General features: G+C 40.2%; 1 protein-coding gene across 1 annotated transcript; it reads left to right on the plus strand.

Annotated features, from left to right (window-relative positions):
• Positions 1 to 23958, plus strand: FCRL3 (Fc receptor like 3). The gene is made up of 15 exons (XM_003821016.6): positions 1 to 127; positions 875 to 895; positions 1961 to 2206; positions 2668 to 2928; positions 3163 to 3447; positions 4259 to 4546; positions 4989 to 5267; positions 10144 to 10422; positions 10760 to 10879; positions 17433 to 17460; positions 19576 to 19694; positions 19905 to 19973; positions 21696 to 21727; positions 21813 to 21926; positions 23902 to 23958. The coding sequence occupies exons 1-15, from the start codon at positions 97 to 99 to the stop codon at positions 23956 to 23958; spliced, it is 2229 nt and encodes a 742-aa protein (XP_003821064.1). The 5' UTR covers positions 1 to 96.
• The last annotated feature ends 3804 nt before the right edge of the window (positions 23959 to 27762 follow it).

A 27762-nucleotide genomic window follows, 5' to 3' on the forward strand; every position in this document is an offset into this window, starting at 1 on the left:
GTCTCATCTGAGTAGCAGCTTCCTGCCCTCCTTCCTGGAGATAAGTCGGGATTTTGGTGAGACAGACTTTCCCGACCCTCTGCCCGGCCGGTGCCCATGCTTCTGTGGCTGCTGCTGCTGATCCTGAGTGAGTAGATGGGCTATAATGGGGCCACGGCCTCAGTTCCTAAAGGTGACCAGGGAAAAACTCAAGGAGCTTCTATCTCTGCTTCTACTTGGGGTTCAGAGACAGATAGCAAGGGATGGGAAGTGAGCAGAGCTGGGTTCCCAGGACAACCAGGAGGCTCCAAATGCAACCATCAGAGCAAGCCAGATATCCTGACCTTGGTTTCTCACCCACTGCTTTTCTCACCTCATAGGAAACTTGGATTTTTCCTTCTGCCAAACCACAACTGTATATCCCACCCTCCCTCTTAAGCCTCAGACTAAATAATTTTTCAGATGAACAGTTACTTCTAAAAACCTAGGCACGTGAAGGAAGGTTTACTGAGAAACATCACTCTTTTCTAGAAGTTTTAAGCCAAAATTTAATCAGAGATTGAAAAAGTGAGGGGAACAATAGGAAGCCCAAGGAACGAAAGGAGGATAAACCATTTCTGTAAGTCCTTGTCTGCCTCTGCACTCAGAGAAGAGAAGGAGAGAATAAAGTGTGCCGTGGCCAAGTAAATAATAGCGGAGATGAGGTCAGGCCTTGGACATAAGCCATCACGTTTGTAAAATACATTATATGACATTTTATTTGTTGTTTAGGGGCTCTGGATGATATAAAAAGGGAGCAAAGAAATGATAAGGAAAAACAAAAGAAGTGGTTGTGGTTAGGTTGTTAGAAAATGTTTCGGAGAGTGTCTGATTGTCATTTTCTGCTCCCTCACAGCTCCTGGAAGAGAACAATCAGGTAAGTTTCTCCTTCTCTCTGCCCCTCTGGTCTCTGGATATTGGTCCCCTCAGCCCACACAGCCTGCCCTAACCCTTGCAGGCACGCATCCCATCAGCAATGCTGATGCTCTGGGGTCACATCTGCTACTATATTGGGTGAACAGAGCCTCCTCCGACTTTTTCAGTCTCTAGGTTTTTTTTTTTTTTTTTTCTCCCTACATTACCAGTATTCCTCAGACTACAGGAAGGAAACACTTGCAGAGCAAAGGGCAGAGGCAGGAGGCTGATGATGAAGGAATCTCATATGTGATCTCCATATTCTCTAGTACATCTCCCTCTGAATGTCCAAGCTAGTGCTGCTATCAAAGGACATAGAAATAGCTCCCATCCACGGAGGAAGATGCGACAGCAGAATCCTTATAAATCTCCAAAAAGAGCTCATGCCACTGCCACACCTCACTTCCATGCCTGTCACTCAGTTGAAATTCCATACACAAGTCTGACTTCTCAAGCAACCCATCCTCCTCCATTTAAATTCTTTATATCCCTCCATTGTTTACTGTGTCCAACTTAAATGGAGAGTAAAGTTGCCTTCCCCATAGACTTTCAAAGCTAAGAGAGATATAAAAGTAATACAAGTGAGAAAATCTTATTCATTTTAAGTGTTAACAAGTAGGAAGTAATTTTCTGGAGTCTAGAAACTACTTCTGAGGTATATACATCCCAGGTTCACCTTTATCTGGACAGAAATGTATAGGACAAGAGAATTTCAGGATCAGCCACATTCTGAGGCCTTCGCAGTGTTTGCCCAATGGCAAATCACATCTCCTGAGCTTTTCTGAGGCTATGCCAGGAACCTGAGACCTCTCCCCTATAATACCCTTCTGCCCACCTCCAGGAAATGGATGAGGAAGAACAGATTCTTTCCCAGGCACTTCCCTAGGTTATTTCTGCTCAATTTTCCACCCTGGTCTTGACTGGAAATTAGTCCAGGAAAAGTCCTGACTGTAGGTTGGGCTCCCCCTGTGCTGTGCCCACCTCCCATTGACCTTCCCCTGCCTTCATCTTTCTATTTCCTGTTTAGGGGTGGCCCCAAAAGCTGTACTTCTCCTCGATCCTCCATGGTCCACAGCCTTCAAAGGAGAAAAAGTGGCTCTCATATGCAGTAGCATATCACATTCCCTAGCCCAGGGAGACACATATTGGTATCGCGATGAGAAGTTGTTGAAAGTAAAACATGACAAGATCCAAATTACAAAGCCTGGAAATTACCAATGTAAGACCCGAGGATCCTCCCTCAGTGATGCCGTGCATGTGGAATTTTCACCTGGTGAGGAATGGAAGGGGAGTGTCTAAAGTCAAGCCACCAGGCAGAATGTCTGAGGGCCGGGTTAATGCAGGGATCCTAGGCAGAGTTGTAAGCAGACATGGGGATTGATGCACTGACCCCAGTGGGGAAAATAAAGAGATAGGGCAGCAGCATGATGCTGGATTGTCTATCCATCTACCTCCAAAGAATTGTGGGTGACCCAGGGGCCATCAGGCAAAAAGGGGTTCAAGTCTGGGATTCCTCTTTTGTGAAAAGACATGTGAAGATTTCTCAACATTTTCTGGGAATTGGTTCACCCTTGTAGGGCAAGGAAGAATCAGGTGTTTGGGGCCACATGGCAATGTGGGTGGGGGCCATTTGCAGGTGTGTATAGAACTGTGGCTCTTGCCTCATGGGTGGAAATGAAAGTGAAGGCAGAAACAGCAGGGGATAAACTGAGTGTGCTCCTGTGCTCTTTGCAGACTGGCTGATCCTGCAGGCTTTACATCCTGTCTTTGAAGGAGACAATGTCATTCTGAGATGTCAGGGGAAAGACAACAAAAACACTCATCAAAAGGTTTACTACAAGGATGGAAAACAGCTTCCTAATAGTTATAATTTAGACAAGATCACAGTGAATTCAGTCTCCAGGGATAATAGCAAATATCATTGTACTGCTTATAGGAAGTTTTACATACTTGACATTGAAGAAACTTCAAAACCCCTAAATATCCAAGTTCAAGGTAATGGCTAGATTCCTGTGGATTACTGGGTTTGGTAGGGAAACTGGGGATAAAGGGAAGATGTTTATCAGTGGGAATTTCATAAAGAGTCTCCTATGGCTCAGCCATGGGAGGGAGATGGTTCCTTCTGCATGCTTCTCTATCTCCTGATGGCTGGTGCTGAGAACACAAATGCGTCTCTCTAGGAACTCTGAGCCTCACCACCCTGGAGACTATGTTGTTTCTTTTCATTAGAGCTGTTTCTACATCCTGTGCTGAGAGCCAGCTCTTCCACGCCCATAGAGGGGAGTCCCATGACCCTGACCTGTGAGACCCAGCTCTCTCCACAGAGGCCAGATGTCCAGCTGCAATTCTCCCTCTTCAGAGATAGCCAGACCCTCGGATTGGGCTGGAGCAGGTCCCCCAGACTCCAGATCCCTGCCATGTGGACTGAAGACTCAGGGTCTTACTGGTGTGAGGTGGAGACAGTGACTCACAGCATCAAAAAAAGGAGCCTGAGATCTCAGATACGTGTACAGAGTGAGTGTCTAAGGGGCTGCTCTTCCAGAGTCAGAGCTGGGGAGAGGAAGGCCAGTGATATCTCCTGCACCCCTAGGATGGTGGACATAACAGAGAGGAGTGTCCAGCTATTCTGGTAATCTTCTCTCTTTAAGCTCAACGTTGGTCTAACAGCCCTAGAACATTTTCTTCCACTTGAGTCAGGTAATAGTAATTATTGATCAGTTACTGATTGCCCAACCCTATGGGGTTACAGAGATGTACAAGATCGGTTCTCTCATGAATCAAGAGACAACTAGAAGCACAGCTGAACACATGCAGTTTTAAGAGGCCCCTGTGGTGCTTCCATTTGGTAACCTGAACTCACAACAAAATAGTCCGAAAAGGGAAGATGACTATGAACTGTAATAGTCAGAGAAAGATATGGAGACATGGATGCAAATCTGGAGAAGTCTTGAGGAATAGGAGAAGGGTTTGGATTCTATTTTGATCTTCAAAACAGAGGATCTCCAGTGTTCTCTTTTATTTTGTGGTTTATTGATGCATCAAAGATTCCTTAGAGATAAATGCATATAAAATGTGACCAGAAAACATTGGGTTTATGGAGATTATGGACTTGGTGCCCACATTTCTCAAGGATGGGAATGTTGTGGGAGTGAGAGGGATGTTGCTTCCTTTATAATCGTATACACAATTAATTTCTTATTTCCTACTTTGGGCTTCTGCCTGCTGCACCTGCTGCTATTGGCCTATTCATGGTAGCTCCAGCCTTCCCCTTGACCTTGATGTCCCTGCCATCAGGACCTTCACATGCCATCTTGTGTTCCCCCAGGAGTCCCTGTGTCTAATGTGAATCTAGAGATCCGGCCCACCGGAGGGCAGCTGATTGAAGGAGAAAATATGGTCCTTATTTGCTCAGTAGCCCAGGGTTCAGGGACTGTCACATTCTCCTGGCACAAAGAAGGAAGAGTAAGAAGCCTGGGTAGAAAGACCCAGCGTTCCCTGTTGGCAGAGCTGCATGTTCTCACTGTGAAGGAGAGTGATGCAGGGAGATACTACTGTGCAGCTGATAACGTTCACAGCCCCATCCTCAGCACGTGGATTCGAGTCACCGTGAGAAGTAAGTTCCGATTCCTTTCACACAGCCTAGAGTTGCAAGCCAGGGTTTAGGTTCTCTGTCAGCCACTAAGGTCTCCTAAAAGAGGCACAGGGAGGGAGCGAGGGGAGGGGGGTGGGGAGAGAGAGAGAGAGAGAGAGAGGGAGAGAGAGAGAGAGAGAGAGAGATACTTAAAAGCTATCCAAGAAATGGGAAGATGGCAAAATAAGTTGAAGTACCTTACTTCTTGTGGGGAAGACTAAGTGGTGATGAAAACAAAACTACCCAAGATTACCTCTCACTGTTTTGGGGAAATGCTTCTGATTGTTAGATAAGAAAAATGTGATCAGTGGGGAAACAGAAACAATCAAGGGACAAGGGACATATCCATTGCCAGGCTCCTTGAGAGAGGTTGTGCATCTGTCACAACATCAGAATCCTCTGACAGCCCTTTTGTCTCCTTCAGTTCCGGTATCTCACCCCGTCCTCACCTTCAGGGCTCCCAGGGCCCACACTGTGGTGGGGGACCTGCTGGAGCTTCACTGTGAGTCCCCGAGAGGCTCTCCCCCGATCCTGTACCGATTTTATCATGAGGATGTCACCCTGGGGAACAGCTCAGCCCCTTCTGGAGGAGGAGCCTCCTTCAACCTCTCTCTGACTGCAGAACATTCTGGAAACTACTCCTGTGATGCAGACAATGGCCTGGGGGCCCAGCACAGTCATGGAGTGAGTCTCAGGGTCACAGGTAAGCAAGATATACCCACAGCAGTTAACAGCCAATACAACAGATCATGTCTTCTCAGAAATAGCTCCACTGGGCTATTTGCTGGCTGATATCCCAATAGACTTCCCACTCTTTCTGACTCCACCTGGGAGTTCTGGGATTCTTCCTAGTGATTACACATTTAGTAACTTAGACCATTCCTTTTTTTAATTCCTCTGTAATTATCATCAACAGCCATCCATATACCCCATTCATTTTTTTTTCTGGTAGAGGCACGAAGGCTTACCAGAATACCAAACACGTGATGGGTCAGCAATTACTGACAAAGGAAAATGGCACAGAAAGCCTTTGTTTCTGAATTCCTTTGCCCAGGAAAAAAATGACTGGATCATCCCTTGCCACAGTTTTCTGCCCCTATCTCAATCTAAATTCCCACTTTGCTCCCTGGATCATTAAAGTGTCTCTCTTCATGGATACCCACTTCTGTGGGTTCTCTGTCAGCCACTAGGATCACAGCAGCAGGCCTCTTTCATGGCCTCCAGATTCTAGTGACCTATCTAACCTTCTCACTTTTTTCAAATGCCTTCTGATTGGGTCTCATTTAATCTGATGTTCTCAGTATCCCCTAACAAAATTTTCCTTCAGCGGAGGCACCAGGGCATCTCGTATTTCCCATGTCCAGCCCCTAAGAACAATTAGCAATGTGCCCAATCATTTAGAAGAGAACCTCCAGTCCAAGTCATGGTTATCCCAAAGGGCTCAGCATTTGGAGGATGGGAGAGGGCACTGGGACCTAGGAGAAGATGGCAAAATAAGAGAGATATGGTGATAATTCCCAGTCACACAAACCCATACATTCTCTGGATTTTGCCATGGACTCTTGTTCTCCAATGATTCCAGACTATTAGAACACTTATGACATTTTGGTTAATAATAATCCTTCCTATAGGCCAAACTTGGGTAATGATTTAAGGAGGTATTAAAATCTGGGAATGCCAGACAGTGTGCTGAAACAGAGACTCGAGTCTTGAACAAGAAAATATCATTTGTTTAACCTTGAATAAGTCTTCTTACTAGTCTTGTGCTTATTTTCCTCCCTTATAAAGTAATTGAGTCAGCAAATCATGGGGGTATAAGAATTCTGGATCTCACGCCACTCTCCATCAAAAGTGTTTAACACACACCCCACATATATGTATATTAATAACATATATTTGTGTGTTAATTATATACATGTACTACTGTATTAACTTAATGGGCACATTACAAAACAAACAGAAAAAATAGAAATTAAATAAGGGGCCGGGTGCAGTGGCTCATGCCTATAATCCTAGCATTTTGGGAGGCCGAGGTGGGCAAATCACTTGAGCTTAGGAGTTTGAGATCAGCGTGGGCAATATGGAGAAACCCCTGTCTCTACAAAAAAATATAAAACTCAGTTGGGCGTGGTGGCATGCGCCTGTACTCTCAGATACTTGGGAGGCTGAGGTGGGAGGACCACTTGAACCCAAGAGGTTGAGACTGCAGTGAGCCAAGATTGCCCAACTGCACTCCAGCCTGGGCAACAGAGTGATACCATGTCAACGAAAGGAAGAAAGAAAGAAAGAAAGAAAGAGAGAGAGAGAGAAAGGAAAGAAGGAAGGAAGGAAGGAAGGAAGGAAGGAAGGAAGGAAGGAAGGAAGGAAGGAGAGAAAGAAAATGAAATAAACAATATTTTAAAATCTTTGATTTAGAATATTTGACTAAAATTGTTATAATTGAATATGCTTCATTTACTTTGAAAATCTTAGTTTACTTATGGTGGTACAATTATTTGAGGTTTGGTTCTGAGTTTGGCCTTATTCCTATTAGTTTTAGTGTCTGTTACTGCTTAAAGCTTTATCTTACCAATATATCTACATCCAAGTGGAAGCAGATCATCACTGCTGCTCTTTCAATTCCATGATACTCATTTTTCAATCCCATAGTCTAACTATGCAAGGGTTTTCATTGAAATTTGGTTAATAAGTTTATGTTTTTGTTGATGTTCATTAGTTGTTCTTGTAAAGTAAGTGGGAAGTGCTGCATGTTGAATATCCTTTTTTTTTTTTTTTTTTTTTGAGATGGAGTCTTACTCTGTTGCCCTGGCTGGAGTGCAGTTGCACTATCTCAGCTCACTGCAACCTCCACCTCCGAGGTTCAAGCGATTCTTCTGCCTCAGCCTCTCCAGTAGCTAGGATTACAGAGGCAGGCTACCACGCCCTGCAAATTTTGTATTTTTAGTAGAGACGGGTTTTCGTCATGTTGCCCAGGCTGGTCTCGAACTTCTGAGCTCAGGGAATCTACCCGCCACAGCCTCCCAAAGTGCTAGAATTACAGGCATGCGCCACCACGCCCAGCCACTGCATGTTGAATTTCTATCGAACGTGTTTAAACTTTGGTTGCCATGTTCGGTTTCCATGGATTTTTAAAGGTGCAGATATAAATTTTTAAAGTTGACATACTTACATTTTCTGGTAATAAGACGACATAGAAATGTAAATATTTTTAAACAACTATTTTCCAAAATATTATCTCCATAGCATGAGTTTAGAAAAGCATTAACAATATGAAATACTGTAAAGTCACTTTTTAAAGTGTTTGCTAAGTATTAGCATTGTCAGTAGCCACTGATCACCAAAAAGTCAACAAAAATTAAATACTAATCTTTCTTCATGGAAAAACACGTAACTTATCTTTACATTTAATTCCTCTTTTTAGAACTTTGCCACAAAATAAGTGAACTTTCATGTGATACAAAAAGGTTTGAGGTCACTCCCCAATCTCATTACAAAGCATTGTAAATCTTTTATGATTTGGCCAGGCACAGTGGCTCATGCCTGTAATCCCAGCACTTTGGGAGGCCAAGGAAGGATTGCTTGAGCCCAAGAGTTTAGACCAGCCTGGGCAACATGGCGAAACCCTGTCTTTACTAAAAATACAAAAAAATAGCAAGGCGTGGTGGCACGATCCGGTAATCCCAGCTACTCTGGAGGCTGAAGCAGCAGGATAACTTGAGCCCAGGAGGTCAAGGCTTCAGTGAGTCATGATTGCACCACTGTACTCCAGGCTGGGCAACAGAGTGAGACGCTGTCTCAAAAAACAAAAAAAGAATACAGAAATTAAATTAAAAAATAAAAAAAATATATTTTATGATTGAAATTAAAATCATCTGTAAAAACATTTAAGTAGCCAATTAAAAGGGCATTATGTTCCATATGCTGAGAGTTAACTAACAAGCCAAGGCACTGCTGTCCCACCCTCTGTGCCTGGGTGGCCCTGCCTTCATAAAAAACCCTGTTCTATCCCAATACACAGTGTGACATCTACCTGAGCAAGAGCACCACCATGAATATTAGTAAAGCTGAATATCTTTTTAAATTTCAAGCTCAAAAAGAAATACTCTTAAACGTTCTCGTATTTTCTTCTTACACTTCAATCTGGTGTCTTATAGCCCATCTTGGAGACCACTTAAGTTGACAATAACCATGGTCTTTTTCAGTCTTCAAATTCTTTGATTTTAGGGTAATATGCATTCAGAACCAGAGGTCCCATGAGCCCTAGAGGAGGGGATGCAAGAGGTTGGAAATCTCTCTTTCCAGAATACGAACACCCAGAGACATGAGTGAAAGGCACAGTGAGATCACAAAGCACCATACAAAAGACTCACCCCTGAGGCCCTCTGCATCCCGCCCAGGTCACTTCATATTTAGAGGCTATACAGAAGGGACAAATTCAAACCATCTGTTTCAATTTAGCAGGAACTCTACACTTCCAATATCAGGACTTGGCACCTCTATCCTGATGAGGCAGCTGGTGCTATCTTTCTTGCAGCCAGCAGATGGCTCATTTTCAAGTTTAATCATTGCCATTCAGTGAATAGTTTCCACATTCACACTCATTCCCTTCAGCCAATCTGCGATGGAAAGCAGAGCTTAAGATCCTTATCAAGTTACCCTTGCCAATAAAGCACACAGCTTATATCTAAAGCACTACACACAGATTGGTTCATCCAGTTTTCCTCACAACTTTGCAGAACCAGCAATCTTACAGTTAACATTCGATATTAAGGGCTTTCTATTCTTCCCGCTATGCCATTTCTTTAATTGTTCATTAAAATAGAAATCATTGTTGCTAGAGCTCTATCTGGATTTTTTTTGACAGTTTGGTTCACTTCAGTTTTCCATTCAATCATCAATTATTGAGCATAAATTTTATATGCCAGGCAAAGTTCCAACAGCTATAAATACAGCAACGAACAAACAGATAATTCTCCATCCTATTGGGGAATCATATAAAACAATGATGATGATAGATAGATAGATGATAGATAGATAGATAGATAGATAGATAGATAGATAGATAGATAGATAGATACATACATACATACATACATACATCATACATACATAGACAGATGTTAGGTAGTGCTAAATGCTATGTAGAAAAATAAAGCAAGATGATTAGGTAGAGAGTAATGGGTCCTGCCTTTAGATAGGTATGGAAGTCTCAGTCTTAGAGCTAAGATTCAGGTGTAGGAATTTTAGAAACCTTGATTTTAGCTATATTTTTATCAATAATAATAACCAATTTTTATAGTACTTTACATACAATATGATTTTTATTACAATAGCTTGAGATATAATGTATCATTAACTCAGTTTTACAGAGGAATAAAGTAAGACTTAGAGAAATTAAAAAGTTCTTAAAAAAATCAAGCTTATAGAGCTAATAAAGGATAGAGACAGGATTGAAGCCCAGGTTCTCCAGAATCCAGGTGCATGTTCCCGCAACTCAACTATGCTGCATATTCCTTTATTAAGTTCTCTTGTATACCTACTTAAGTAAAACTGCCAGTGAACTATTTTTCCTCCCTCAGTTCCGGTGTCTCGCCCCGTCCTCACCCTCAGGGCTCCCAGGGCCCAGGCTGTGGTGGGGGACCTGCTGGAGCTTCACTGTGAGTCCCTGAGAGGCTCCTTCCCGATCCTGTACTGGTTTTATCACGAGGATGACACCTTGGGGAACAGCTCGGCCCACTCTGGAGGAGGGGCATCCTTCAACCTCTCTCTGACTACAGAACATTCTGGAAACTACTCATGTGAGGCTGACAATGGCCTGGGGGCCCAGCACAGTAAAGTGGTGACACTCAATGTTACAGGTGTGTTAATAGTACCTGGGCTAGAGGTCACCGTTATGGTAAATAAAATAGCTATCTGACAGATTGTACAAATTCTACTAGCACCAAGGAGGTTTTGAACATGCGCACGAAGGCTTGGGACTTCTGGAGATTGGTACTGATTTTATATGGGAGAGGGAAAGGAAATACATTTTAATCTTAGATGCTGGCAAATACCTTTCATGTGCCATAGTTTTGAAAATTACAAATGATGCTACAGGAGGAATCAGAAACTGGAACATACCCACCCTACTTGCATGATTTTGTCTATATCCAAAACCTGTGCCACTGGAACTCAAGTACAGCTCCCTCCACTCAGGAACTTCCAGGAACAGAACAGGCCTTACCGCTGCGGGAATCACGGGGCTGGTGCTTAGCATCCTCGTCCTTGCTGCTGCTGCTGCTCTGCTGCATTACGCCAGGGCCCGAAGGAAACCAGGTGGGTGTCTAGGTCCTACCTTGTGATGTGATTTTGCCATTGCTATAATAATTTGAAGTTGTCTGGTGCACCCTATACAGGTCAAGTATTCCCTTCCAAGTACTAGGCCCTCAGTTCCACTACTCACCGTCACTCTGTAGGCAATTGTAGCAAAAACAATAGAATAAACTTCTCAATAAAATTTTTACCTCATGTGTTTAATTTGAGCTTTATATTAGGTAGCAGAGTTTTGCTTCCAATTAAAAATTAGAAAATTAATTAACTCATGTTCTATCTCCCTAAGAAAGTCCTTCATGCATAACAAAAAATAAATAAATCATCATAGAGGTGACCATAAACTCCGAGATATATTTGAATGCCAGCTAAATATAGTGAAATTGGATAAAATAAATAAAGAATGCCAAAAATGAGATTAAAAATTCAATTTCCGATTGTTGCTAGTATATAGAAACACAACTAATTTTAATATTAATTTTATATCCTGAAATCTTGCTAGACTGACTTATTAGTTCAGTATCTCTTTTGCAGATTTCATCAGATGTTCTATATAGATGATCATGTTGTCTGCCAAGAAAGATAGTTTAACTCTTTCCTTTCCAATATTTCTTTCTTTTACTTCTTGTTCTTGCTTAATTGCACTGGTTAGAACCTCCTGTACAATGTCGAGTGCAAGTGGTGAGAGAAAATATTCTTATCACATTCCAGATCTTAGGGGGAAAGTATTCAATCTCTCCCCATTACAGATTACTTTAGCCATGGGTTTTTTTCAATGCTGTTTATCTGGTGGAGGAAGTCCCTCCTATTCCTAATTTGCTGAGAGATTTTACACAAATAAATTTTTGTAAAATGATTTTTCTACATTTATTGAGATAGTAATGAGATTTTTTTAGTCTATTGATAAGGTGAATTTTGAATGTCGAAGTAGCCTTATATTTCTGGGGTCAACCCAACTTGGTCATGATTGTTGATTTGATTTGCTAAAATTTTGCAAAGGATGTTTACGCCCATGTTTATGAGGAATATTGCTTGTTAGCTTTCATTTCTAGAAATGTCTTTTTGTGATTTGGTCTCAAAGGAATACTTACTTAGTTACCACTTCCAGAATTTTTCATTCCTTTTTATACAGCCATATTTTCACCTGGTATCAATTTTGTTCTGCCTGAAGGACTTTTTTTTTTTTTAACATTTCATACAGTATGACTGTCTGCCAGTGAATTTGATTGGTAATGTTTCTCAATTCCTCTATATCCTTACTGATTTTTTGTCTACCTGATCTATCAATTATTGAGATAGGGGAATTAAAATCTTTAACTGTAATTGTGAATTTATCCATTTCTTCTGCAATTCTATCAAGTTTTGCTTCCGGAATTTGGAATTGCTCATTATTAGGTGGATAAGTGTTAAGAATTTTCATGTTTTTGATGAATTATCCACTTTATCCTTATGAAATGACCCTCTGTATCCCTGGTTGAATCACTTACTGTGAAACAGTCTTTGTCTAATATTAATATATTAATATAATTAGTGTTAGCATGTGATTTTTTTCCATCCTTTTGCTTTTAGCCTATTTGTACCCCTATATTTAAAGTTAATTTTTAATAGATAGCATGCAGCTAATTCTTGCCGGTTTTGTTTAGTTTAATATTATAGTCTGCCTTTAAAATGAGGTGTTTAGACCATTTACATTAGTGTAATTATTGATATGATTAGGTTTCATGTCTATTTTGCTATTTGCTTTCTATTTGTCACATCTATTTTTTGCTTTACTTTGACTTATTTTTGGAATAATTGATTTTTTAATTCTATTTTACTTCCTTTGTTAGTATAATAGCCATAACTTTTTTAAAATTTTCAACTTTTATTTTAGATGTAAGGGGTAAATGTGTGGATTGGTTACATGGTTATATTGCATGATACTGAGATTTGGGGTACAGATCCTGTCACCCAGATAGTAAGCATAGTACCCAATAGGTAGTTTTTCAACTCACACATTCCTCCCCATCTCCCCCATCTAGTAGTCCACAGTGTCTGTTGTTCCCATGTTTATGTCCATGTTTGCTCAATGTTTAGGTCCCACTTATAAGTGAGAACATGTGGTATTTGGTTTTCTGTTCTTGTGTTAGTTGGTTTATGATTATGGCCTCCAGTTAAATCTATGTTGCTGCAAAAGACATGATTTCATTTTTTTATGTCTGCATAGTATTCCATGGTGTATATGTACCACATTTTCTTTATCCAGTCTACCACTGGTGGGCACCTAGATTGATACCATATCTTTGCTATTGTGAATAGTATGGCAATGAACATATGAGTGCATGTGTCTTTTTGACAGAATGATTTATTTTATTGTGGGCGTATACCACTAACAGAATTACTAGGTTAAATGGTAGCTCTATTATAAGTTCTTTGAGAAATCTCCAAACTCCTTTCCACAGTGGTTAAACTAACTTAAATTCCCACCAACAGTGTATAAGCATTCCCTTTTCTCCTCAGCCTCACCAGCACCTATTGTTTTCTGACTTTTAAGTAATAGCCATTCTGACTGGTGTGAGATAGTATCTGATGGTGGTTTTGATTTCCATTTCTCTGGAGATTAGTGATGTTGAGCATTTTTTTATGTTTGTTGGCTGCTTGCTTGACTTCTTTTGAGAAGTGGCTGTTCATGTCCTTCACTTATATTTTAATGGAGTTATTTGGTTTTTGCTTGTTGATTTGTTTAAGTTCCTTACAGGTCTCAACATTAGACTTCTGTCAGATGCATAGTTTCCTAATATTTTCTCCCATTCTATAGGTTGCCTGTTTACTCTGTTGATAATTTCTTTTGCCGTGCAGAAGCTCTTTAGTTTAATTAAGTCACACTTGTCAATTTTTGTTTTTGTTGCAATTGCTTTGGGAACTTAGCCAAAAATTCTTTGCCAAAGCTGATGTCAAGGATCGTATTTCCTAGGTTTTCCTCTAGGAATTTTATAGTTTGGAGTCCTACATTTAAATCTTTGATCCATCCTGAATTAAGTTTTGTATATGGTGAAAAGTAGGGGTCTAGTTTCAGTTTTCTGAATATGGCTAGCAAGTTATCCCAGCACCATTTATTGAATAGACAGTCATTTCCCCATTGCTTCTTTTTGTTAGCCTTGGCAAAGATCAGATGGTTGTAGGTGTGAATCTTTATTTCTGAGTTTTCTATTCCATTCCGTTGGTCTATGTGTCTGTTTTTGTATCAGTACTATACTATTTTGATTACTGTAGGCTTATAGTATAGTTTGAAGTTGTGAGGTGTGATGCCTTCAGCTTTGCTGTCTTTGCTTAGGAATGCTTTGGCTATTTGGGCTCTTTTTTGGTTCCATATGAATTTTAAAATAGATTTTTCTAATTCTGTGAAGAATGATATTGGTAATTTGATAGGAATAATATTGAATCTGTAAATTTCTTTGGGCAGTATGGCCATTTTAACAATATTAATTTTTCCAATCTATGAGCATGCAATGTTTTTCCATTTATTTGTGTTGTCTTTATTTCAGCATTTTTTTTTTTTTTATTTCTCGCAGAGATCTTTCACCTCCTTTGTTAGCTGTATTCCTAGGTATTTCATTTTCTTTGTGGCTATTCAAAATGAAATTGTCCCATTGATTTAACTCTTTGCCTGACTTTGTTGATGTATAGAAATGCTACTGGTTTTTGTACCTTAATTTTGTGTCCTGAAACCTTACTCTTGGCAGAGTCTTGAGGGCTTTCAAGTTAGAGAGTCATGCAGTCAGTGAAAAGAGAAAGTGTGACTTATTTAGCTATTTGGGTGCTTTTTATTTCTTTCTCTTGCCTGGTTGCTCTGGCTAGGAATTTCAGTACTATCTTGAATAGACGTGGTGATAGTGGACATGCATAGTTGTGTCCCTTTTTCATTAATTAAAAAAAATTTTTTTATTTCTGCATTAATTTTTATCTTTACCCAGGAGTTATTCAGAAGTAAGTTGTCTAATTTCCATGTATTTGTTAGTTTTGAGAGATCTTCTTGATATTTATGTCTATTTTTATTGCACTGTAGTCTAGGAGTGTACTTGGTATGATTTTTTTAAAAAATTTATTGATATCTGCTTTATGGCCCAGCATATGGCTGATCCTAGGATATGTTCCACATGCAGGTGAGAAGAATGTATATTCCATAGTTTCTGGATAGAATATTCTGTAGATGTGTGTTAGGTCTATTTGGTCAAGTGTCAAGTTTCTTTGTCAGTTTTCTGACAAAGTCCAGAGTTTCTTTGTCAGTTTTCTGCCTCGATGATCTGTCTAACTCTGTCAGTGGGATATTGAAATCTCCCACTATTATTGTGTGACTGTCCAGGTTTTTTTGTAGATCAAGAGGAACTTGTTTTATGAATCTGGGTGCTGCAATGTTGGGTGCATATATATTTAGAATAGTTAAGTTTTCTTGTTGGAAGCAATAATTATTTGTTTTGTTACTCTGGTGATTGCTTTAGGGCTTATAGTATACATCTTCAACTTATTGCTGTTTTCAAGTGATATTATATTACTTATAGAAGGCTCCTCTACACCTCCTACTTCCAAAATTACTTTTCTTTTTTTCCTCTCATTGTTTATCTGGGATGCCATTTTCTAATCTATAACATACTAAAAGAAGACATTTGAATCTCAGTGTTGAGGTTGTCAGTCAGCACAGCACCAGGAGAGAAAACTGACAATCATTTCACGTGATCCGTGTGAACAGAAGCCCAGGTGGTCTGTCCCCCAGACTTAGGGGAAGTGTTATTTTAAATAACAAACTCACTAAGGAATTAGGACAGTTCACCAAGCAGAGGGTCTGTGCTCTTCTTTTCTCAAAATCTTGCTTACTGTACCTCCTCATAGCAAAGTCTCCCTTCTCATCATTGACAAGACTTCTCAGGAAGAAGGTCAGACCTTCTACATTTTTCTAAAAGTTAAGGACTCTGCTCCTTGCCTGAGTGAATCACTCCTAAAAGGAATGATAGGTTTATTGACTCTATAGTAAATCCAGCTGTGTTGAAATTCCAGTAACAAAACTAGCCAACTTGATATTGGGCAAATAAGTTAAACTCACTAAACTCAGTTTCTTCATCTATGAAGTGGTTATAATAATAACAGTATCTACCTTTTAGGTACTATGACCCAACCTAGGTAAACTGCTTAGCACCGTGCTGGCCCATATGTCTTCAAGGAATATTAGCTTGTATAATAAATAGCCACCTGTCTAGGTCTCAGTTTTCTCTTTTACAGATAAGGAGATAGACTGACTCCCAGATTCATTCTAGGTCAGAGCTAACCACCCACAGAAAAGATACTGGTTATTGACTGATGTGGATTGTGATTGCTCTGAGGAGATTCAGGACCACATCCTGATCATACCCCTCTAGCTTAACTCAGGAGGCCCACTCCCTGAGGAACAGGGAGTTACTCAGTTATTTTTCATGAGAGTCAAGGCTGGTATGTTTATTTTGAGCAACGACTTGCATTCTCTAAGCCAATGAGACTGATTAGAGCCACAGATTTTAAAAAGGCAAAGGACAAGGATGGGAACCTGGATAAGGCTTGTATTGGGGCAAGCCTGAAAGATTCAATATTTCGGTGATGATGGAAACTTGCCATATTTTTAAGTCTGATAGATTTGGCTTCAAGGATAGACTTCTAACAGGCAATCTCCTTTTAGAAAATTGTCAATTTGTTATTTTTAAGTCCTCAAAGTAAATACTTTGTTCAGTTGTTTAACAAACCTTTGTTGAATATTTTTAACTGCTAAGCATGATATTAGGAATACAAAAAAATTTAAGATGAGGTTTACAGCCTCAAGTAGCACACCCTTTCATGAAAGAGAGAAATAGAGGCAAATAGAGATAAATAATTACAAAACAATATAGTAATTTTAATATTACATGGTCTTATGTGCATGGAGACAGTTTACTTAATCCAGCCTGTTGGCATCAGGGACAGCTCTGAAAGAAAGATAAATTGGAGCTAGCCAAGTGAAAGAGAAGGAGAGAAGAGGTGTGGAAAAGCCATTACATACCCAAACGATTTGCAGTTCAGTGTTGCTGGAATAGACTTGCAGGGGTGAGGGGTCACAGTTAGAGAAAGAGAAGGTAGAGCTTATCATGGTAGTCCCATTGATTCATATTAGTGAAGGAATTCTGTATCCATTTTGAGCATCCCTTGGCCCCTCTAGGCCTCAGTCTTCTTGTCTCCACTTTGTAGGGCTGCAGTCAGGATGAAGAAGTGGGTTTGAGGGGAGCACCTGACCCAGGTTGTGACCTACTCAGTCACAACTACTTAGACTTGCTATTCACCTATTACTGATTGAAAAATGATTCAGAATGAGTGTGACTCTGGGCAAATGCCTTTCAAGACCCCACCTTCCTCACCTATAACATAACATAGGGGGAGTAAGGAGGGTGGAGCTGGATAATCCTTGAGATTTGCCGTAGCTTAGATCTAGAATGAATCTGATTTCTAGGAAAAAGTGTTCTAACAGAGAGTTCATTATTTACACAGCTCACTTACCACCAACCTTCCTTTGTTTGTTTTGCAGGAGGACTTTCTGCCACTGGAACATCTAGGTGAGGTCTCTGCTTCTTGTGCTGCCAACATTTTCATGATTTATTTATATGCACAAGACTTGTTTATGTTTTTTTTAAAATTTCAATGGATTTCCTAGTAGCATCTTTACGTTCTTACAAAATAAAAAAGTAGATATAAGTGAATGTCACTTTCACTTATATTTGTGAACGATATTCACTGTCTCTACTTAAACACAATACATGTTATTGGCTATCTATGTTAATTTATCTACTTCCTTAAATGTGTTCCAGCAGAGACTTGACCACTAATGTCTTAATGGCATTACCTTTCATAGGGCTACAGTGCATTCACTTCCTTCTTCCTCATTCTTCCACTCATTTGGGAAATTATTACTGAATGCTGGCAATGTTCAATTCACAATATTAACTGCAGAAGGAAATGAAATTGGAAAAAAATCCACTTTACTTGAAGAGTTCGCATGGCATCTTGCAGGAAAGGTAGATTATTGTAATATGAGGTGTAAAACTGAAAGGGACCTTTTAAAAAAGACAAGGTTTAAGTTCTGTAAGAATGCAGAGGTCTTTGTGTATCAGTGTTTAATCATTTACATCTTCAAAAATAACATTTAAAATTAGTCAAATATGAATTTTTGCCTTTCAAAGAGGCCCTGAGGCTGCTGGCCCTCTGGCCTTGCCTTGGCTGTCCTGTTTTGTAATGCTTCCCTGGGCTTCATCTTGTGCCATAAGGCTTCTGATACTTTATTAATAAATGGTGCTGGGAAAACTGGCTAACCATATGTAGAAAGCTGAAACTGGATCCCTTCCTTACACCTTATACAAAAATTAATTCAAGATGGATTAAAGACTTAAATGTTAGACCTAAAACCATAAAAACCCTAGAAGAAAACCTAGGCAATACCATTCAGGACATAGGCATGGGCAAGGACTTCATGTCTAAAACACCAAAGGCAATGGCAACAAAAGCCAAAATTGACAAATGGGATCTAATTAAACTAAAGAGCTTCTGCACAGCAAAAGAAACTACCATCAGAGTGAACAGGCAACCCACAAAATGGGAGAAAATTTTCGAAACCTACTCATCTGACAAAGCGCTAATATCCGGAATCTACGATGAACTCAAACAAATTTACAAGAAAAAAACAAAGAACCCCATCAAAAAGTGGGCAAAGGATATGAACAGACACTTCTCAAAAGAAGACATTTATGCAGCCAAAAAGCACATGAAAAAATGCTCATCATCACTGGCCATCAGAGAAATGCAAATCAAAACCACAATGAGATACCATCTCACACCAGTTAGAATGGCGATCATTAAAAAGTCAGGAAACAACAGGTGCTGGAGAAGATGTGGAGAAATAGGAACACTTTTACACTGTTGGTGGGACTGTAAACTAGTTCAACCATTGTGGAAGACGGTGTGGCGATTCCTCAGGGATCTAGAAGTAGAAATACCATTTGACCCAGCCATCCCATTACTGGGTATATACCCAAAGGATTATAAATCATGCTGCTATAAAGACATGCATACATATGTTTATTGCGGCACTATTCACAATAGCAAAGACTTGGAACCAACCCAAATGTCCAACAACAATAGACTGGATTAAGAAAATGTGGCACATATACACCATGGAATACTATGCAGCTGTAAAAAATGATGAGTTCATGTCCTTTGTAGGAACATGGATGAAACTGGAAACCATCATTCTCAGCAAACTATCGCAAGGACAAAAAACCAAACACCGCATGTTCTCACTCATAGGTGGGAATTGAACAATGAGAACACATGGACACAGGAAGGGGAACAGCACATTCTGGGGACTGTTTTGGGGTGGAGGGAGGGGAGAGGGATAGCATTAGGAGATATACCTAATTCTAAATGACGAGTTAATGGGTGCAGGACACCAGCATGGCACATGTATACATATGTAACAAACCTGCACATTGTGCAGATGTACCCTAAAACTTAAAGTATAATAATAATAAAATTTAAAAAAAAGATCCAAGCAGAAGCAGACACAATATTTTTACTTGAATCGTGCTGGACTGGAAGACTTCCAGAATACTGATTTCCCTGAAATTCTGTGTAACCCACAGATACTTTTTAATCCATTCTCTCCCCCTCTGTCACAGTCACAGTCCTAGTGAGTGTCAGGAGCCTTCCTCGTCCAGGCCTTCCAGGATAGACCCTCAAGAGCCCACTCACTCTAAACCACTAGCCCCAATGGAGCTGGAGCCAATGTACAGCAATGGTGAGGACTCCCTAGGGGGCAGAAGGCTCTAGGGAGGAGCCAGGGAGGGAAGAGGGATTGAGTGACAGCCCATGGCCCTGTCACAAATTTAAAAATGACATTCCTAGCATTACACTGGGAATAGAAGTTGGTTATGAATTTGGTGATTGGGAAGTAGAGTCTAGAATATGAGCTCTTGACTGCAACCAACTATGATATCTTCTCTCACAGTAAATCCTGGAGATAGCAACCCGATTTATTCCCAGATCTGGAGCATCTGGCATACAAAAGAAAACTCAGGTAAGATGCCTTTCAGGCAAATAGAGGTGAGGTGGCAGTGTTTTATTGAACTGGGCAAGGGGTCTTTGATCAGAGTTATTTCAAATACAAGCCCAACACGCAAGGCATTACTTGCCTCCCATAATGTCAGCTGTAGAGTCTATCCATTTCTTCTTACCTTTACATACTGCCACCATGATCCCATAAATTCTTTGAGGACAGACACTGTGACTTTTTCACTAATGTATTCACAGCATTTAGCTCAATGCTTGGAAAACTGTAGGCCCCCTAAAATATTGTTTGAATTAATGAGTGAATAATCAAATGTGGAGACAATTGTCATTCTTTTAACTGGTCTCTTTATTTCTACTACTGTTCTCCTCCAGCCTTCCCACAATCTATTTCCAGCATGATCCCTTTGAGGTGCTCTATTGTTCACATCAGTGCCTCGATTAACTGCCCTCAATGACACCCATTCCAAAGCATGATCTTTGCCTTCTGCACGCTGGCTCCTCCTGCGAGCTTTGCCTAATGTTCTTCCTCTAGCCATACTGAACTCTTGGCATCTTTATGCTTGGTGCTCATGTTTCTTACTGGTCTTGAAATGTCCTTTCCTCTAGTCTACTTGGTGACCCCTACTCATATTTCAAGACATAGATCAGTTAACAGTGAAACTCACACTGATGCCAAATACCCTTTCCATATTCTAATCTGGGAGGAGACATTTATTCTTTATGGTAACAACATAGTTCAATATGTATTTCTGTCTTGGTGCCCATAATGCTTGTTGCATTTATTTCTATGTCCATTTCTCCCCTTCAAAATTATAGGATTCTTGATCACATGAACTGAGTTTCTGTCATTTCTTTTTTTTTTTTTTTTTTTTTTGTGAGATGGGGTCTCGTTCTGTCACCCAGGCTGGAGTGCAGCAGTGCGATCTTGGCTCATTTCAACTTCTGCCTCCTGGGTTCAAGGGATTCTCCTGCCTTAGCTTCCTAAGTAGCCGGGATTACAGGTGTGCATCACCATGCCCAGCTAAATTTTGTATTTTTAGTAGAGACAGGGTTTTACTATGTTGTCCAGGAGTTTCTGTCATTTCTATCTCCTTATACCTTACCTAATGCCTAATAGAAGGCATTGCTTATTGGCTGCACAAACAAATAAAAGAGACACAAACAGCCCCTTGGAAAGGTAGAAAACACACACACACTAAATTTTCTCAATGCTCCAATGCAACTCTTTGGCTTCCTGGGAAATTGTCATGTGGCCTTAGAATGCCAATCTCCTCTCTGGTCTCTTCCAATTTCCCTGTGCAAGTGAAGTGACTCATATCTGCCTCCTTCTCCCAGAGGATCAATACGGCCATAGAAATCTGTAGTGGATTGGGAGTGGGTGTCCCTCTGGGGTTATAATGAGCAGAGGAGCAAGAAGGAAATTGTCATGAAAATAGTTCTGGGCATTTGGTGGGCAGAGGAAAGTCTTTATTAGTGTTTGTGCTTGGGGCAGTACTTTTTCTATTTGGGTTTGGAAGAATCCAACAGGGGAAACAGTCAAGAGATCAAGCAAATCAAGAAGATTGGCTTGGAGTACTTTTTCTATGTGGGTTTGGAAGAACCCAGCAGAGGAAACAGCAAGAGATCAAGCAAATCAAGAAGATTGGTTTGGAATGCAGTGTGCGTAGGTTGTAAGTTGGAATATATTGCCCACAGTTTAATACTTCTCTTTGCTACTCCTACCCAACAGCTAATTGTCCAATGATGCATCAAGAGCATGAGGTGAGTCACATTTCTTGGCTTTCTTTCCTCTCTGGCCTTCCTCTCCTGTATTTAGGTACTTACCTTTTGTGTTTTTTTCTACCAGGAACTTACAGTCCTCTATTCAGAATTGAAGAAGACACACCCAGATGACTCTGCAGGGGAGGCTACCAGCAGAGACAGGGCCCATGAAGAAGATGATGAAGAAAACTATGAGAATGTACCACGTGTATTACTGGCCTCAGACCACTAGCCCCATACCCAGAGTGGCCCACAGGAAACAGCCTGCACCATTTTTTTTTCTGTTCTCTCCAACCACACATCACCCATCTCTCCAGACTCTGCCTCCTACGAGGCTGGGCTGCAGGGTACGTGAGGCTGTGCAAAAGGTCTGCAAATCTCCCCTGTGCCTGATCTGTGTGTTCCCCAGGAAAAGAGCAGGCAGCCTCTGAGCAAGCACTGTGTTATTTTCACAGTGGAGACACGTGGCAAGGCAGGAGGGCCCTCAGCTCCTAGGGCTGTCGAATAGAGGAGGAGAGAGAAATGGTCTAGCCAGGGTTACAAGGGCACAATCATGACCATTTGATCCAAGTGTGATCGAAAGCTGTTAATGTGCTCTCTGTATAAACAATTTGCTCCAAATATTTTGTTTCCCTTTTTTGTGTGGCTGGTAGTGGCATTGCTGATGTTTTGGTGTATATGCTGTATCCTTGCTACCATATTGGGAACAGCCAAAAGAAGTTATAGAACAAGATTTTAAGGTGACTCTATCTGAAGTGTATTTTTGTACTTACAGGGTGACATTCCCAACAAAATTACCCTAGTTATGATGAAAAATAACTTCAGCATTTCATTAAAGACTCTGCTAGTTTAATATGTGACTTCTATCCCCACTGCAAAGAACTTATGTGTGAAGAATCACATTAATTGTAATTTTTGCTTCATGACATAGTCTCATCATTTTCCATACATGATAGATTTCTAGTCAGTCAGTTTTATTCTTATAAGCACCCATTAACCCCGAGACAATAACCTACTATATCTATGTGGCTTCCCCCATTCTCTTCCTCTACCTCACTCCATCCAATAAAAAACCATTCTAAATCTCATGTTCATTATTCCCATGCTCTCCTATTTCTATCATATTAATGTATCTACATGTTTTCCTTAAATATGTTTTTATATTAGTTTTAACTATAAGTTAAAGACCATATTGTTGTAGATAATTTTTTTTAGTACTTTCTCTTCATGTTGTATTTCTAAGATTCATCCATATTGTTGCGTGTTGCTATAGTTCATTTGTTTTTATTGCTGTTTAGTATTTACTTGTGTAAAATATCTGGCTTAATGTTTTCCTAGCTATCACTATCAAAAACTCTTTCCACAGTGTGTTGAATTTTTAATATGACAAAAATGAAAATGTACCAACAATTTTCAGTGACTTCACCTCCATTCTGAAATCCTGATGTTTCCAAATATCTCTGAACACCTCAAGTCCTAGGGACAACTGAGATTATATTAACATTAATCTCTGAATGTTGCCAATTCTAGGCCTTCACTTGGTTCATGTAGGAACACCAAGTCCCTTTCAAAGCACCACATCTTCCTCTGATCAATATTTCTTGGAGTCCCTAGGGAATGTCTTACATGCATTCAAACAATCACCATTTCTGGAGATAACACTACAGGGTCACCATAAACTCTGCTACCCTTAGGTTCCATCACTATGGAAGCCGAGTTTCACCAGAAGGCACTTTTGTCCTCCATTACGACCAGCAAAGCCAGCTAAGCCACAGCTGCTGGCCTCAAAAAATGTGATGATCAATCCACACTGCTCCCACTGGCCTCTGTTACCCTTATCCTGGCCTTTGAGAGCAGGGCATGATGTCCTGCCTATACTGAGATGCTGATCTCTGCCAGTTCATGTTCATATTGGCTTTAAAATTTTAAGGTCCCTTGAAGAGGGAGGAGGCAAATGTTTCTGTCTTCTATGTGATACACTCTGCTGTTTTTTTCTCTATGGTGAAAATATGTAAACCGGTTTTGGGTACCAACCACCGGGCTGTATATGGAGGCTCTCCTCCTTTCTAACCCTGCTGCTGATTTGGAATTACCTTGCCAAGCCCCTTTGTGCCTTATAGTGAACTTTCTCTAAGGGACCTGTCATCTCTTATCATTGTTTATCCATTTTCTAGATTCTGAACCCAAGAAAGAACAAAGTTCAAGATCTCCCATGTCTTTGTAACACTTAGCCCTGTGCAAATCAGAGTATGTGAGTGGAAGGAGGGGTGAGTCCTAACTGTACATCTCGGATATAACAAAAGTGCAAATTCTGATTGACCTGTAAAATGAATTGTTCTCATGCAGTGCTCTACTTGACTTTTATCTTTGAATTCACAACTAAAAACCCATAGCCCAGAAATCTAAAAAAAGTAATTTTAGTGGAGCCTTTGAAAATAAAAGACCATTGGAAAAAGTACCAGTTTCCACTGTCTTTCTCACACTTACCCTTTTAGTATATCTTTACATCAGAGCCTATTCTCACTCATGGTTTACCAAAGAGAAAGCCACATGAGAAGCTTAGGTTTTGTCACTAACGTATATTAAAAAGATTATTTTAATTTTATCAAGATCAGATTTGGGTGGGGACACAGAGTGAAACCATATCATTCTGCCTTGACCTCTTCCAAATCCCATCTTTTCACATTTCAAAATACAATCATGCCTTCCCAACAGTCCCTTAAAGTCTTAACTCATTCCAGGTTTAATACAAAAAGCCAAGTCCAAAGTCTCATCTGAGACAAGGCAAGTCCCTTCCAACTAGGAGCCTGTGAAATTAAAAGCAAGTCAGTTACTTCCAAGATACAATGGGGGTACAGGCATTGGATAAATGCTTCCATTTTAAATGGGAGAAATTGGCCAAAACAAAGAGGCTACAGGCCCCATGCAGGTCCAAAATTCAGTGGGGCAGTCATTACATCTTAAAGCTCCAACATAATCTCCTTTGACTCCATGTCTCACATCCAGGGCACACTGATGCAAAGAGTGGGCTTCCATGGCCTTGGGCAGCTCTGCCTTTGTGGCTTTGCAGGGTACAGCCCCCATCCCAGCTGCTTTCATGGCTGTCATTGAGTGTCTGCAGCTTTTCCAGGTGCACGATGCAAGCTGTCAGTGGACCTACCATTCTGGGGTCTAGAGGATGCTGGGCTTCTTCTCACAGCCCCACTAGGCAGTGCCCCAGTAGGGATTCTGTGTGGGGGCTCCAACCCCACATTTCCCTTCTGCACTGCACTAGCAGAGCTTCTCCATGGGTACTTCATCCCTGCAGCAGACTTCTGCCTGGACATCCAGGAGTTTCCATACATCCTCTGACATCTAGGGAGAGGTTTCCAAACCTCAATTCTTAACTTCTGTGCACCTGGGGGCCCAAGACCGCATGGAAGCCACTAAGGGTTGGGGCTTGCACCCTTTGAAGCAATGCTCTAAGCTGTATGTTGGCCCCTTTAGCCATAGCTGGGATGCAGGACACCAGCTTCTGAGACTGCACAAATCAGCAAGGCCCTGGGCCTGTCCTGTGAAACCATCTTTTCCTCATAGGCCTACCAGACTGTGATGAGAGGGGCTTCTCTGAAGACCTCTGACAGCCCTGGAGACATTTTCCCCTTTGTCTTGGCAATTAACATTTGGATCCTCATTACTTGTGCAAATTTCTGCCTCTGACTTGAATTTCTCCCCAGAAAATAAGTTTGTCTTTTTTGTCACATGGTCAGAAGGCAAATTTTCCAAACTTTTATGCTCTATCACCTCTTGAACACTTTGCTGCTTAGAAATTTCTTCCAGCACATACCCTAAATCATCTCTCTCAAGTTTAAAGTTCCCAAGATCTGTAGGGCAGGGGCAAAATGCCACTAGCCTTTTTGCTAAAGCAGAGAAAGAGTGACTTTTACTCTAATACCCAATAAGTTCCTCATCTGAATCTAAGACCACCTCAGCCTGGACTTCATTGTCCACATCACTAACAGCATTTTTGTCAAAATCATTCAACAAGCCTCTAGAAAATTCCAAACTTTCCCACATCTTCTTGCCTCCTTCTGAGTACTCCAAACTTTCCAATCTCTGCCCATTAGCCAATTCCAAAGTCGCTTCCACATTTTTGGGTATTTTTATAGCAGTGCCCCACTCCCAGTACCAACTTAATACATTAGTCCATTTTCACACTGCTATGAAGTCATACCCAAGACTGGGTATTTATTTAAAAAAGAGGTTTACTTGATTCACAGCTCCACATGGCTGGGAAGGCCTCAGGAAACTTACAGTCATGGAAGAAGATGTAAGAAAAGCAAAGACCTTCACATGGCAGCAGGAAACAGCGAGTTAGCAAGAGCCAGGAAGACTGCCTTACAAAACCATCAAATCTTGTGAAAACTCACTCACTATCACGAGAACAGCATGGGAGAAACTGCCCGCATAATCCAATCACCTCCCAACAGGTCCCTCCCTTGACACATGGGAATTATGGGGATTACAATTCTAGATGAGATTTGAGTTTGAGAGCAAAACTATATTAATGGCTTTGCATCACATAATTTTTTACAGGTGTGTTCTGGAATAGTTTCTATAAATTGATCCATTCTTGTAAAAAAATCAAAAGGGATTTGAATAAATATATAGATGTGGCTATAAATATAAATTTAGATACTCATCGAACTGTTGAAAGTGGTTATTTCTGGTTGATAATGAACAGTATGTATTATTATCTATTCAAACTTTGATTTCTTATAGTGCTATGTTGACAAAAGTTTTGGGAAACAGATAATTACTCACTCTGCAGGTGGAAGAGTAATTACTAAGTCTTTTTTGGCAATCAGCAACAATATTTTAAAATGTGCATCCCTTTAGCCTTTTAATTCTACCCAAGATTGTTGATAATAAAGAAAAAGTTGGTTCTGTATAAATTACATCAGCGGAAAATTGGTTAAATAAATTATGGTACGTCCATAATATGTAGACTGTTATCACTATATAATTATATAACTAGAAAGTCCAAAAAAGTCAAACAAAAAGTGTAAAGTGTTGAAAAGTGTTGATAAATTAATAAAAATTAATTATATCCATACACGCCAGTTGTAAGTTGTAGGAAATTCAATTGTTTTTAAAAAGGAGATATTTACGACAATAATAAAGAGATTACATTTCTAGAAGTTCACATGCAGAAAATAAACAATAAATAATAACATCCAAAAATAAGAAATAAGTGAAACCTTGAACTAAGATAGAAAAATATCCCAGTTATTTTAAAAAGAAGACATACACATGGCCAATGAGCATATAAAAGTGTTAGACATCACTAATCATTAAAGAAATGCAAATCAAAACCACCATGAGATACCATCTCACCCTAGGCAGAATAGCTATTATTAAAAAATCAAAAAATAACAGATGCTGGTGAGGTTGTGGAAAAAAGAAAATGCTTATACACTGCTGGTGGAAATGTAAATTAGTTCAGCCATTATGGAAAGCAGTTTGGTAATTTCTCAAATAACTTAAAACAGAATTACCATTTGAACAAGCAGTCCCATTACTGGGTATATACCCAAAGGAATATAAATCATTCCACCAGAAAGACACATGCACATGTATGCTCACTGCAGCACTATACACAATAACAAAGACATGGAATCAACCTAAATGCCCATCAACAGTAGACTGGATAAAAATTAAAATGTGGTACATATAATAATGGAATACTATGCACCCATTAAAAAGAATGAGATCATGTCGTTTGTAGCAACATGGATGGAGCTGGAGGTCATTATCCTTGGTAAACAAACACAGGAAGAGAAAACCAAATACCACCTGTTCTCACTTATAAGTGGGGGCTAAATTTTGAGTACATATGGACACAAAGAAGGGAAAAACAGACACCAGGGCCCACTTGAGGGTGGAGGTTGGGCGGAGGCTGAGGATTGAAAAAGAACTTGTTGGATACTATTCTTATCACCTAAGTGACAAAATAATCTGTATTCCAAATCCCTAAGACATGCAATTTACCTATA

This window comes from Pan paniscus, chromosome 1 (genome assembly GCF_029289425.2).
Source record: "Pan paniscus chromosome 1, NHGRI_mPanPan1-v2.0_pri, whole genome shotgun sequence".
In the NCBI taxonomy this organism is placed as follows: Eukaryota; Metazoa; Chordata; class Mammalia; order Primates; family Hominidae; genus Pan; species Pan paniscus.